The 15000-nt window shown below is 40.8% G+C and overlaps 1 protein-coding gene across 4 annotated transcripts in view; it reads right to left on the bottom strand.

Annotated features, from left to right (window-relative positions):
* Positions 1–2436: 2436 nt before the first annotated feature.
* LOC125036307 overlaps positions 2437–15000 on the bottom strand; it is an 18096-nt gene continuing 5532 nt past the window's right edge. For 3 of the 4 annotated variants that reach the window (XM_047628789.1, XM_047628790.1, XM_047628791.1), the window contains exons 6-17: positions 14558–14744; positions 13334–13490; positions 12739–12816; positions 11599–11733; positions 10979–11054; positions 10344–10558; positions 9754–9878; positions 9409–9564; positions 9189–9276; positions 8420–8513; positions 5274–5377; positions 2437–5169 (exon numbers count right to left, since the gene is read on the bottom strand). In XM_047628789.1, coding sequence (XP_047484745.1) covers positions 3447–5169; positions 5274–5377; positions 8420–8513; positions 9189–9276; positions 9409–9564; positions 9754–9878; positions 10344–10558; positions 10979–11054; positions 11599–11733; positions 12739–12816; positions 13334–13490; positions 14558–14744 — 3138 coding nt within the window. In that variant the 3' untranslated portion in view covers positions 2437–3446. The remainder of the gene's footprint in view (positions 5170–5273; positions 5378–8419; positions 8514–9188; positions 9277–9408; positions 9565–9753; positions 9879–10343; positions 10559–10978; positions 11055–11598; positions 11734–12738; positions 12817–13333; positions 13491–14557; positions 14745–15000) is intronic. The other variant, XM_047628792.1, reaches the window with a different exon arrangement.

Genomic DNA, 15000 nt, shown 5'->3' with positions numbered 1-15000 from the left:
CTCTCGTCTCTCTCGGCTCTCCTCCTCTCTTCTCTCTCTTCCCATCTCCTCTCTCCCTCTCTCTCTCTCTCTCACCCACTCACTCCTACTCACTCCACTCCCTCGACTCCTACGCTCCCTCTCCTCTCATTTTCCTCCCCCCCACCAATCAAAGATGCATCATGAATATCCCCAACATCCAAACACGCCCGCCCCTAGCTACTACAAACGAATCCATCCGGTATCAACCACACCACCCAAACGCCGCATCAGTCCCACATGTATCCCCGTCGGAGCCCACCGTAATAATATAAATCTCATAAATCCCTTACAGAACCTTACACTCACTAACGTCCCCGAGGTCCTGATCATTGGTTTACAATATCAGTTATATAGATAGTGATACACACTGTCAGTCATTCAGCTACCATTTTAATTTTTTTTGCCAAAATACAGCTTTTAGGATTACACAAACACGTGTCAGCATTCAGTATTTTATTTGTTAAACCAACTGCTTGAAAATAGGAAATAAAAAATAATTACTAGACACTAAATAGACTTAAACATAAGATTATAAACTATATATACTTCCTGTATCCTAACTTAGAAGCAAGGAGCACTTGGAACAGCTAACGGCCCAGCAAAAAATGGTATTTCTGTTCATGTCCGAAACTATACTATAGTTCTCATTTCCTGATTTTTTAAATGCGTTCCTATCCCCTTCCTCCTTCAAAAGAATAAACACTAAAAACTACGAAGTTTGTAACATACTACGTAGTCTTTCTCAGAACCCTTAAGATAACAGGAAATTATTTTATAAAACCTCTTATATACAGTTGTCGAACGCGATAAGCAAAGGGACACAAACAAATGATTGATTCAACATGTAAAAAAAAAATCCTTATCATCATTAAGGAGAAAAAGGAATCGTCAGTCGACGGCCTGACGCAACTTTCGGAGAATCACGAAGTCGTAACGTTTCCCGCCGCGTTCAAGGTCACGTGGTTATCTTGCGACGCTTTGATACGTCGTAGATGCTATAGATGATGTCATATCCTTCGTGGACTTAAGCCGGGGTTCCACTGACCAGACTGGCCGATCGCCAAGCCTCACGTTTTGCAAACATTACTCTTAAGTGTTTGGCGCCTGGGATGTTTTCAGAACGTATTTTTTTTATTATATTATGATTGCATAACAATGCATAACAAACATCTGGGATGGTCATAGACTATGGATCATCAGACATGGATGCTCGCTTATTTCCCCAGAGAGCGCTCCTACATCTGGCTAAGATGATGATAATTCCGAACTGTAGTCAGGACCTAGAGTCAGAGAAGGCCAGTCGAATCACGATTTGTATGTCTGTTTCATGTATCTCTTGATGTGTCCCATGATTAGAAAAAAAAAAATATACATAAATCAACAAACAAAAGCTATTAATTCCATACTGAAGGTTATTTGCAAAATCGTGCTTTAAAGTCCACAGTTGAAAACGATATACATCAGTGCTACCAACAGTAGCTAAACGTACATACACACATGTAAATTAATTTTTCTCTTCTTGCTATATTTCCCGACGCAGAGCTTAAATAATGTAGGAAGCTTTTGCTAAAACAGTAATACTAATGTTAAAAATCATTATAGTAATTCTTAAATCCTTTATAGATATAACAAGCTTTAGTGAAATGGTGGTACAAATATAAGGGATAATAATAATAAAAATATACATAAATGCTATCACTTTTATCATAACATATCAAGCTTTCTTGATAGTGTCGTGAAGCCTTTCACAGCAACGCTTTTTTTTGTTTTAACTAATTAATAACACAAACATCATTAACAACAATATAAGTAATGATGTAGATCACAAGTTATGTTAATCATGAAGCAATGATAAACGAATTATGAAAATAACAAAAACAACAACAATAACAGCAGGAGCAGCAGCAACAATAACAACAAGAAAAATAACAATAACAGCAATAGTAATGAGAATAATAATAGTTTTAACAATGATGATGATAATAATAATGGTAATGACAGTAATAACAGTAATGATAATAACAATAATAGAAATAATAATAATAATAATAATGATAATAATGATAATCATAATAATAATAACAATAATAATAATAATAATAATAATAATAATAATAATAATAATAATAACAATAACAATAATGATAATGATAATATATATTATGATAATGATATTGATAATAATAATGAAAATGATAATGATAATGATGACAATGATAATAATAACAATAATTATAATAATAATATTGATAGTAACAAAATAATGAAAGTAACAATGAGGATTATAATAATGATGATAATGATAATAATGATGATAATAATAATTATAGCAATAATAATAACAATAATAATAATAATTATAATAATGATAATAATAATAATGATAATAATAATAATAATTTGTCATGACTACCATTACTATTACGATAACAGCATCAACATATGAACAACTATGATAATATTGATAACACAAAAATATAATATACTAATATTAATGGCAACAACAACAGCTGATGTCGTTATTACTAACATTATACCTTTTGTTTGGGTTTTTATTTACCAACTGCACATGCGTGGACAAGCATTAATGCAGTTGATACATGGTTATGACTACAATATCACATTGCAGATTTAGGATACAACATGAGTGTACGTTCTAAAACAGGGAAGAAGATAATATGATAGCAAGATAAAATGTATGTGCCCTATACTACTATGAAAGTTAAATACGTTTATTTACCACCCTGGCTATCTGCTCAGGCGTTTCTGGGTGTTATTAATAAGTGATCTGCTCTTTTATAATAAAAGTCATATATTTAATGATCAGTACAGTAAAGAGAGCCAAGTCTGAATAATGATGAAAATGTTCATCCTTATACTAAAGCTAATGTTTTTACTACTAGGAAAACAGCAATAAAATAGTTAACAATAACAATGAGGATTATTATAACAATAATTACGAGTCGTTATCTTTGTAAATTTGTTAGTAAGGGTGTTTGATATTCATATTAACTGCACATTCCATAGCCTTTTTCCCTTCGACCTGATGCAGTTTGTTAACAAATTCCCCACACTTTACGATTTTCCGAAATGCCGCCAATATACAGTTTCATTGTCCGTTTGTTTGTTTTTTTGCCTTTCTAGTTGATGAAAGAAGTATAATACATCCAAACATCATCTGTTTCCTTGTACTGCACTTAAAAATCAAAATGCATAATACCAGCATTGGAAAAAAAAGGCGAGGTATCATACTGTCTATCGCATATCTATTTTTTCTGTTGGCCATCGGTATGCGACGTTATTTGCAGGCTAAGGCTTTTGTTTACTCGTTGATTTCCTTTTTTTTTCGCTTTTAACCTTGTGAATTATCACTGTTCTGAGCTTACTATACACTTTACACATCATAAAGTTTCCCAATTTTTACCTTAGAACTCTCTATTCTTCCCAGAATATATGTGATCCAATCTTACGTACCCAGAGGACGCTGCTGAGCCTACGTTCTCGTCTGTAGGTAAGGAGCTGTTAGGTTCAGTGACTACTGTCGACGCGTGATGCACTGTCATCTGAGGTACGTTCACGGGGATGTCGGGCGGCGGCGGCGACATCTTGTGGCAGAGGGCGTTTATTTCGTCTTCAGGAATAGGCGGACACGCGTCACTCGTGTCATATGGGTAGCAAGGGGAAATTTCCTTTTCTGGCTCACTTGCATCTGTTCCCTCCACGTGTCCGTTATCATCTGGTATTTGGTTTAGTGAATTTTGTCCGTTTCTAAATCTTGTGAATGGAAAATCTATTGCCACGTATCCCACTGAAGGAGTTTCGCCTGAAGTTTTGGTTTTCTCTTCAGATGATATTTTTGATCTGTCGTCAATCCTTGATACATAATGATGGGGGCCTGATGCTTCATCAAACTTGTCCTTGTTACTCGACGGAGACTCTGAGTTGGCACCACTCTGGTATTTGTTGTCCTGTGTGTCTTTCGATGCAAACGGGAAGTCCATCATCACGTACCCTGTAGTCTCCGCATCAGATTCCGCTTTTTTTGTGACTGGCTCTTTCTGTGCCTTGGACTCTGCACCTGCATCGTAGTGACGTATATCCGTAGGGAAGGTTTGTTTGTCAAAGCCTGCTGGCGGAGAAGCTACTTGGCCTGGAGAAGATATTCGTTGTACTTTCTGTCCCACGTCTTCTTTCAATTTGTTGGAGGTTTTCGTTCCAAAAATGTTTGGTGGAAAAGGGACATAACCTTTCGAATATGTGTCATGTTTATTCCCGCCCTCGTTCTTTATCAATTCACAAGAAGTTTGCATTCCAAATCCTGTAGAAACTAATCCCTGTGTATCCTTGTTTACTCGTGTTGACGGAGAAACTGCACAACCTGGAAGAGATTTCTCGTGTCCCTCCATATTCTTGAATTCTTCTGGATTTCTGTAAACACTTGAGTAAGGAGCTATGACTTCATTTGTTGGGGTTGATGGAGTAGATGACGTGCCATTGTTTAAGATAGAAAACTGGGGCAGGATGGCTACATATCCTGGTGATGGCTGAGCTGCAGATGTCTCTTGTATATGCCTGTCCACATTCTCCCTTATATTTTTGGAGGTATCAGTTCCAGAGCCCTCTAGTGGAAAAGCCGTATATCCTGTAGAAGGTGTTCTTTGTACTTGCCTTCCTCCATTCTGTGTCAGATTATTAGAGGTTTGCATTCCACAATCTGCTGAAGGAGAAGCTACGTGACCTGCCAGAGATTTCTCGCCTGCCTTCACATTCGCGAATTCTTCTGGACAACTGTAAACCCTTGAATAAGGGGTTCTGACTTCATTCATTGAGGTAGACGGAATGACCGCCTTATTGCTGTGTAATTCAGAGTTTTGAGACAGGATGACTGAATATCCCGGCGATGACTTAGCTTCCCAGGAGGTAATAGAGGAATCAGATATACCAACAGTGCCTGAATCAGGTTCTGAAAAGATTCCGTAACCCTTTTCACCATTCCCAGTTTTATCTCCAGTGACATCACTGGGGAACACCGGCATGACGTCACCAGGCTGAGAAATCAGAGGAGGGGTTTCATTATCGACGTTGCTTTGGGCAAGACCTCGACCTCCAGAGAAAGGTGTCTGGAAGTATTCCTTGTCGAGGCACATCCTGTGATGTAGCAACAGAATTAGTGTTAATCACATATAAAAGTGTTCATATCTGTTTATGTAATTCAATCTATTCCAACTGTACATCGAAAATATAGTACTTACACGTGGGCTGACAACGGCTCACTGTACTGAACGTTGTCATAGATGGAATCATGATTGTTCATCACGGCCGTGGTGAATGAATTTCGACTTCGGATATCGTCATCCTATGAAAAGAAAGTAAAATATCTGGATTGTGTCACCATATATGAAAGATATACATGCATATTTGTACCTACTCAACATACATACATCCATATGTCAATACAAACACATACATACATGACTCTTTATTGTTGGAAAAGTACAACACAAGTAAATGAACACATGATACGATGAACTGGAAGCAGTGCTTTAGCGCGTCGCCGCCTGCGGCGAGTCACAGCTATGGCCATTCTGAGGGTCAGATATGATCAACTATAATTGTCATCTTGGTTCCCGCCCGGACACTGTTTTGGAACTAGCGTGGAAGACATGTAGAACCCAAGTAGGAGACATGTGGAGCTTAATTTAGCTTTTGCTTTGCAGGCGCCATATTGAGCTAATGGCTAATGCACGCCATATCGCTCGGCCACCTACTCGCCATTTGCCTCAAGTAGTGACCCATCTTTGTCTGGACCTGATTGGTTGGACATTTCGTTCTCGTTCTTACATGCGCTGTTCTCGATCCTTCCTCGTGGTTGCTCGTTCTTGCCAGCTGGGTCGATAGTGAAGTCGACAAAGGGTTCGTCCAAGGGATTGCTGCATGGCTGATGCGTCTTCACGCCCCCCGGCGATCCCACGCAAATATATCACCGCGCTGAAAGGCCTTCGCGACGACGAGACCATTGTCATCACCCAGACTGATAAAGGTGAGGGTATTGTTGCTATGGACAAAAGTGTGTACGTACTTAAAATGAACTATTTACTTCCCGATGCTTCTGTTTACAGAAAGTAACGAAAAGTGAAAGGAAGGTGGAAGCTGCCAGATTCAAGAAGAAGGCGAGAGATTTATTCCTGCGTTCAGCTGAAGGTAAAGGGCTGCTTCACCTGCTGGAAGAGGCTCCCCGCAACCCGTCCATTAGAGGTCTCCCGAAGATACACAAGCCAGGCGTACCGATGAGACTGATCACCTCTGGTATTGGCAGCGTTCCCCATCGCTTGGCTAAGTATTGGGCTAAACCCCTCTCCGGCGCTATGGGGGTCACCAGTGATTCCCACCTGAAGAACTCTGGGGACCTCATCAGACGTCTTCAGAGTTCCGGGTGTAAAAATAAAAAAAATCTTGCCAGTTTTGATGTAAAATCCCTCTTCACCAATGTACCCACAGACGGAGCAGTCCGAGCAGTCGAGAGGGTCACCAGCTCCATGACAAATGCAGAACTTCCGCTGCCGAGACATAACTTCGTTCGCCTGGTGAAGTTATGCGTGGACTTCGGCTACTTCGAATTTGCTGGGGAAGAATACCAGCAGATAAGTGGTCTTGCCATGAGCTCCCCCCTGAGTGCAGCCATGGCCTGCCTGTTCATGGAGACGCTGTAGAGGGATAATTATAAGGATATAATCGGCAGACATTCAACTTGGCTTCGATACTTAGATGTTGTCCTCGTCATTGTCCCCAGAAGGTCGTGCTTACAACATACACTGACGCGACTTAACTCCGTCCACGAGAAAATCCAGTTCACCGTGGAGGAAGAGGATCAGAAATTACCTTTCTTGGACACTCTGATCCATCGGGGAGACGACGGCCTACGCTTCTCTGTATACATGAAGCCTACAAAGAAAGATGATTATATCCATTACTACTCCGCCCACAGCAACAAAACAAAATCTGGCGTTGTAATTGGCTTCTTTCTCAGAGCACTGAGGATCTGCAGCCCTAAATTTCTTGAGGATGAGGTTGCCTATATAATTAATTCCTTCGTGAAACATAAATATCCCAGAGGCTTCTTATTAAACTTCAGAAAGAAGGCGGGGAGTAAACTCATAAGATCAAACTCTGCACCTTCTTCTACCGCCGTGTAACATTTCCCAGGCGATCAGCAGATACTTCGGCAATACAGTGAGAATCGCCAGCACATCCGGGAAAAAGATACGTGACATGATACGAGACAAAAAGCATCCCGAAAGCAACCCTAACAGTGCTGTATATCGCATACCCTGCAGCAGATGCGATACAGCATACTTTGGTGAAACAGGCCGTGGTTTCAGCACCAGGATCAGCGAACATCAAGCTGACAGCCGTCACCATAGGACTTCCAACGCCATGGTGGTACATATAGATGAAGCTAGACATCTACCCAATTGGAAGGAAGCAAAAATAGTCCATGGAGGACTGAACAGGCAGAAAAGGAAAATTATGGAAGCTGCTTACATCGCGACGGAGAATATCATCAACGCAGAGTCGGGTAGATTCAAACTATCCAAGGTCGCGGCAGCAATTATAGGTGGTTCGTCAGCTCATGTCCGATATATATATATATACTCTGTAATTCCTTTGATGTATGTATTTCTGACGAAGATATCATCAAAACCGGTCAAATGCATCTCTTGTATTGTGGAAATATTCATTTTCATTCATATTCATTCTCATTCAATACCTTTTCTACAATATATATATATATATATATATATATATATATATATATATATATATATATATATGTATGTATATACATATATATCGAAGGCCACCATCAGTCTATGTCGACTATGACATTATTGTGAAAAGAATGTGGCTAGCAAGCTGTTCCCCATGCAGAAGGCTCCTCTCCACGCAGCTGATTGATCCAAAGGAACGGCACCAGCGTCTACCTATACGGGAGTGGGTTGAGACAATAATGTCACGTCATAGTCAACATCGACTGATGGTAGCCTTCGATATATGTGTGTGTGTGTGTGTGTGTGTGTGTGTGTGTGTGTGTGTGTGTGTGTGTGTGTGTGTGCGTGCGTGCGTGTGTAAGCATGTAAGTAATTATATATATGTACATATGTATGTATGTGTGTGTGTGTGTGTGGGTGTGTGGGTGAGTGTGTGTGTGTGTGTGTGTGTGTGTGTGTGTGTGTGTGTATATATATATTTATCTATTTATTCATTTATTTATTTATACACACACACACACACACACACACACACACACACACACACACACACACACACACACACACACACACACACGTGTGTGCATGTAAACCCATACGTGTATCTACTTCTTGACGTCGTGACTCACCTGGCGTCTCGGGTCTTGGAAGGCGCTGCTGTCGCCGAGACCTTCGGGAAGGATGATCTGCCGCTGCGCATCCTGGGCAATCACTTTGATCTTCCTGTCGGCGAAGAACACTTTCGTGAGTTAGCATCAGACTCTATAGACACTACTTACTCAGAATGCGAAGTATATATCTGATAGATTTTTTAGAATGTATAAAAGAATCTAGATTTACGAAAAGGAAAATTAACAGGGAATTCATACGATGGGGCACCGATCACACACGCCTAAAATAAGCCCAAAATCAGCGCCCGTATCCACTTCCCTCCCCGTCCCGCATTCCTCTATATGGCCCCGTAACCGAAGCATTAGGATCAGAAGAGATAATAAATCTATGCAGGAAAGTGTAGTTCATTGAAATAGTGTCTCTGGGATACAACAATAAACAAGACGACAACACAGGTCTTAAACCGATACGAAATAGGAAGGCGGTTGTTTTTGGGTGGTAAGGCAACGCCTTTTATTCCTGGCTTATCAAACGAGCATTTTCATTCACTGCCTTCGAGTACGTGGTGATGATGGCAAGCACTGTCGCATCTGTCGCCTATATGTAAACATTACGCTAAACGGTCTGAAAGTTTTGGATTCTAATGTGATTGATTTGTGTTTATTTCAGCTTAAATGTCTTTAAATCTCAATATTTCTCTAGCCATTTGTCAAGGGTCTCTTTACTCTCGGTACAGTAAGGAAACTATATAACGAAGCGACAATGCGTTAAGTCGGCAACACGAACCTCCGGCTGTAGACGCCGGCGACGAGGACCACAACAGTGACCGCAATAGCCACAATGACGATGATGACGATGAGCCACGTCGGGAGAGCTAAGAGAGAGAATAGGCGACAATAATGATACATATTTGATAACACAGGCAGGTGATTTTCTGTAGGAAATTTAATCAAGGCTTTCTACAAAACCGATGCAGTCATCCCGTAGAACTCCTCCGTGTCCCTACCTAAAGACTTCGTCGAGAACAGCAGCGGGGAGGACCATCCCGAGAGGCCGCCTCGGTACCTGAGTCTGAGGTTCGCCGCGTACTCCGAGCCCTCGCGAAGGCCCTCCAGCACCACGACGCCCGAAAACACGTCGCTCTCGTTCTTCATGGGGGTTTCTTCGCGAGGCAAGAAGGCCGAAGTGGGATGAGGGTTAAAAGAGGGAGAGAGAGGGAAAGGGCGATCAGCAGCATGTGTCAGCTGGGGATTGAGATGCGAAATGCAGAAATCATGAGGCTCCTGAATTGCAATCGAATACTAGTTCTGCTTTAGTCTGTTACTACACTTAAGCCCGTGAGCATTCCTACCGTTGCCAGCGTCATCGCAGCTGCCGTGGCCTTCGCACCAGATCGCCTGCACCTCCTCGATCACCCCCCCTCGAGCAGCGCAGTTCGCACTCCAGCGCAGACTCACGCTGTTCGTCGTGCTGTCGCTGAAGAGAGCAGTTAAGGACGTTAGGTCATCTATCTCTGCACTGTGTCCGTGTTTGTGTGCAGGTAAAGGTGAATATACTGCTATCTCTACCATATGGAAATCAAGTGGAAAAAGAATAATTTCAACATTAAATGCGAAAAGATGCATCTCAGAGAAGGTAGCTTAATGGCGCCTGACAGTGTTTACAAACACCGTAACGCACACTAAAAGGTATGCAATGATTAATTAAGATTATAAACACTGCAAGACGAGATTAGAATATAACCGGAATTTTCGGGCTTCTAAATAAAGCTTGTTTCTTTTGTGTGTCTGACAGTTATTCATCAGATAACTAGTTTTGATGAGGTGACTGTTGAGAGAAATGTTATTAAACCCATACTATGTATATGGAGAGCACTTTAAAGCACAGCACAAGAACAACACATAAACAAACAATTCAACATAAACAACAATTAGTGCTCACTAGTCCGTGATGATTTCGGGCGCAGAATGTTGCGTGTTATACTGCTGGGGATGAACGCAGCTGTCCCAGGCCATGCCGCTGGAGTCCTCGGCGAAGGTCTCTGCTGACAGCGCGAAGCGAACCTCGTCAGGAGTCACGGAGTCAGTCATGTTCAGTTCCCCCAAAGTGAGGTTCGCCGCTGATGCTGAGCCCAAGTTCTTCCAGTACAAGTTGCTCTGTAGAGCACAGGGAATTTTCACATGAACAATCTATCCCACTTCACATTGTTTGCGTCCTGAGAGTGTATAGATACAATTGATAAAAAATACAAACCGTTTTGCTATGCAAAACACCAATTTTTCGAAAGTCAAAGAAAATTAACACTCTTAACACTATGCTTTCCTATTATTTAACTTAACTGAATCTCGCGAGTTATTAGACTAAGCTATGCTGAAACACCCAACCAATTCGAACGATGCTGGATAACAGAGTATAACAACATCATAAAACCAAACTGTAGAAAAGGGGTTTATTCTGTAAAAATCGTGAAGCCCAAAGCCAACTGCCGTACTGAGATCTCACTGACGAGCAAAACGACACACTGGCGCGAAGAATGGAATGAAGACGAAAGGCGGATCTAAACTCGCAGTTCTTACCGAGCAGGGCGAGAGGAAGGACAGGCCGTCCGTGCAGACGTAGGCCGTGTAGGTGAGGTTCTCCTTCGCCGGCCACCTGAAGAGCAATATCGGTCGGGTAAGTCACTGAAGGAAAAGCCTCCGGGATTGTATAGTGGTAACCCATCTGCTTCTCATCCGCGGGGTCGGCGGTTCGCGCCCCGCTCAGGCGCGAGAAGTTGCAATAGCCGCTTGGAAGTTAATGCTGTGGCTGGGCACCACGGCAGGTAAGGACTAAGCTCAGACGAGTCAGCACCAGCTGACACACGTTTACAAGTCGGCATTCGTAGTCACAGACCGGGCTCCCCTCATGGGCATAGCCCGGGCGAGGCTTTGTTATGCATATCTGACTTATCTTTATCCTTACAGAAAGAAAAATGTTCGTGTGTTGTTCTGAAAGTGTTGTACGTACTGGTGGGACAAACATTAGATTATGATGATTCAGTAGATAATATACGATGTAACGAATATAAAAATATATAGCTGATATGATTATTAATGGAAACAAGTAAAGTTCTTGAAAACGTCCTTTGCATGTGCTGAAGAGAGAAACAATATATATCAGTCCTCAATTCGGACAGACGCAATACCCTCTGAACTACCTGAGTTCGTAGTGGCGAGTCCCTGCGTGGTAGACGACTGCCGGCAGGAGCGGGGCGGGAGGCGGGGCGGCGGGAATGCGCACCGCCACCGTCTCGAGGCCGACGCCGGCGCGGTTCTCGGCGGTGATTTCCATTCTGCGGAGGAAGATGCTCTTGTAGGATTCAGAATGAATCATGCGTTGATATGGATGTAGAATTAAAGAGAAAGATCAGGCAGTAAAGAAAATAAAGCTGAGAACACACACATACTTATATTATTCTATGTATCAAATGTTATATTCTAAATAATCTACATAATCTTACGTGTTTAACACATACGTATCTTCACACACACACACACATAGATGATGCAGTCATTCAGATTTGATACTTGAAGTCCTATGTAGATATCATTAGTGTGAATTTGCTTTCTCAATCTTAGTCTTTCCCTTAGTATTCGTTTGTGCGCTAAAACTAGTTCCAGTTGTTAATATTCCTCCCCAAACAAAACTGCTGTATGTTTTAGGAAGATGAGTTACTGAGGAAATTGAGCACTGCCACAATATAAACGTGTTCTTATTCCGTTTATGTTGTGGTTGTGTTTCATTGTCTTTGCGTATGTATTATTGTTTAATTATATATATATATATATATATATATATATATATATATATATATTGCGTATACATTTATTGTGTATATATCTTTTGCGTATATGTTAGTGTTTTTTTTTTTTTCTCATTCTCTTTTCATGAATTAATTTGAGTTTGAATTTTATCATTGTCATCTCGGGTTTTAGTTTTATAAGGATTCATTTCTGCAATTCTGGTGATATATAATTCCCTTTGCACGTCTAATTAATAAGTCATCATATGTGTTTCGATAATTTCCTCGTTAATTAGTTTTATCTCCTGAAATAAAACATCGTTTCTTAAGATAACAAATATTAATTCAAACCTGCTGCGAAAATCCAATTAATTTATCCAATATCACCTTTGTTTTTTTGAAGCAGTTAAAATGTTCTTACAAATATCTTTTATCCTTCCGGGCGTCTCTAAATTGACTGGGGTATATGCTTCAATTTTCTATATTCTTCAAATCATCTATTTATTTACCATTTCACCGTTTTTTCTTGGGGGGGGGGGGGAGCTTAAAACCCACCTGTAACTTGAATCTTTGTCGAGGTCTTCAATTTTGACAAATGTTCCGGTTTCTGTGAGTTTTTTCACCGTCTTGTTTCTGAAACGACATGGAAGGGTAGTTTGTTAATCTTCTTGGAAAGAGATAGATATATAGATAAAGAGAGAGAGAGAGAGAGAGAGAGAGAGAGAGAGAGAGAGAGAGAGAGTGAGAGAGAGAGAGAGAGAGAGAGAGAGAGAGAGAGAGAGAGAGAGAGAGGGAGAGAGAGAGAGAGAGAGAGAGAGAGAGAGAGAGGGAGAGGGAGAGGGAGAGAGAGACAGAGTGAGAGAGAGAGAGAGAGAGAGAGAGAGAGAGAGAGAGAGAGAGAGAGAGAGAAAGAAAGAGAATGAGAGAAACCGATAGAGATAGATAGATAGATAGCGAGAGACAGAGATGCGATAAGAAAGAATACTCCCTATATTCATAAACATTTACCATATCAACAGTATATCGAGTCTTTACTCTTTGCAACACACTTTAAAGCAGCGAGTGCTACTCTAAGCCAGCCACTCCACAGCATGAAGGCGAACCCCCTGTTCCTCTCGCAAGCACGCTACGCAACTGCCCCGCGCCTTACGTTTGGTCCCTGACCAGGACGCGGTACTCCAGGCCGGGTCCATTGTGCAGCAGCGGGGGCACGGGGCGCCACTGCAGCGCGACCGCCCGCCGCCCGGAGTCGGCGTCGCTCTCAACCTCGAAGGTCCCCACGCCCACGGCTGGGGCAACCTCGGGCGCTGTGGGTGTCAAGAAGAACGATGTTGAATATATAATATTGTTGATCCGATAATATGATACTGGGAGATCTGTTACTAGCAGGGCATATTTCTTAGTTTTTATATATAAAAAATATATATCTCTTTTTCAGTTTTTACATAAAAAACAACACACACACACGCACACACACACACTCACACACACACACACACACACACACACACACACACACACACACACACACACACACACACACACACTCACACACACACACACACACACACACACACACACACACACACACACACACACACACACACACACACACACACACACACACACACATATATATAGTGAGAGTTTCGGAATCCACCTGGATTCCATCCTCAGGTCTGAGGATGGAATCCAGGTGGATATATATATATATATATATATATATATATATATATATATATATATATATATATGTACATATATATATACACATATATATACATATATATATACATATATATATTTATATATATATATATACACATATATATAAACATATGTACATTTATATATTTATATATATATATACATATATAATATATATATATATATATATATATATATATATATATATATATATATATACGTACATATATATATATGATATATATAATATATATATATATATATATATATATATATATATTATATATGTATATATATATATATATAAATATATAAATGTACATATGTTTATATATATGTGTATATATATAAATATATATATGTATATATATGTATATATATGTGTATATATATATGTACATATATATATATACATATATATATATATATATATATATATATATATATATATATACATATCCACCTGGATTCCATCCTCAGACCTGAGGATGGAATCCAGGTGGATTCCGAAACTCTCACTTTCAATAAATCTAGTTTTACATTGTGTGTTTTTCTACCATATATATATATATATATATATATATATATATATATATATATGTGTGTGTGTGTGTGTGTGTGTGTGTGTAAATGTCGCCCTGTTAAAGTGTTGCTGAAACTCAGTTACCTCCTTGCGACGTGACGGCCTCGGAAACCACAGATCTCCACCATGGGTCGTCGTCGTCATCGTCGTCGGCGTCGGGCGGCGGTCGTGCCCCCGAGCGGAGTCTCACGCGCACCTCGTAGTCCACCCAGCCGTGCAGCGACGTCAGCCTCACCGTCGCCCTTTTGTCGTTATAATGCCCCGCCACACTCTGGAACCAGACACGCGTCGCAGAGTGGCTCGGGGCGATTCGAGAGACGCACGGGAGGAAAGAGGGCAATGGTAGTGGGAGGGAAAGAGAAGGATGACAGAGGAAGCGAGTCAGAGAGTAAAGGAAAAGAAAGGAAGAGATGGGGAATGGGGGGGGGGGGGGAGGAAGGAAAAAATAATAAGAGGAAATTTATGATAAAAATGTAACTATTGCCTTCGCCTATAAAGCGTCAGAGATACTATTCGGTGTCACACTG

The sequence above is a fragment of the Penaeus chinensis genome, chromosome 21 (assembly GCF_019202785.1).
Source record: "Penaeus chinensis breed Huanghai No. 1 chromosome 21, ASM1920278v2, whole genome shotgun sequence".
Lineage (NCBI taxonomy): Eukaryota > Metazoa > Arthropoda > Malacostraca > Decapoda > Penaeidae > Penaeus > Penaeus chinensis.
This window is presented reverse-complemented; position numbering and strand designations above follow the sequence as displayed.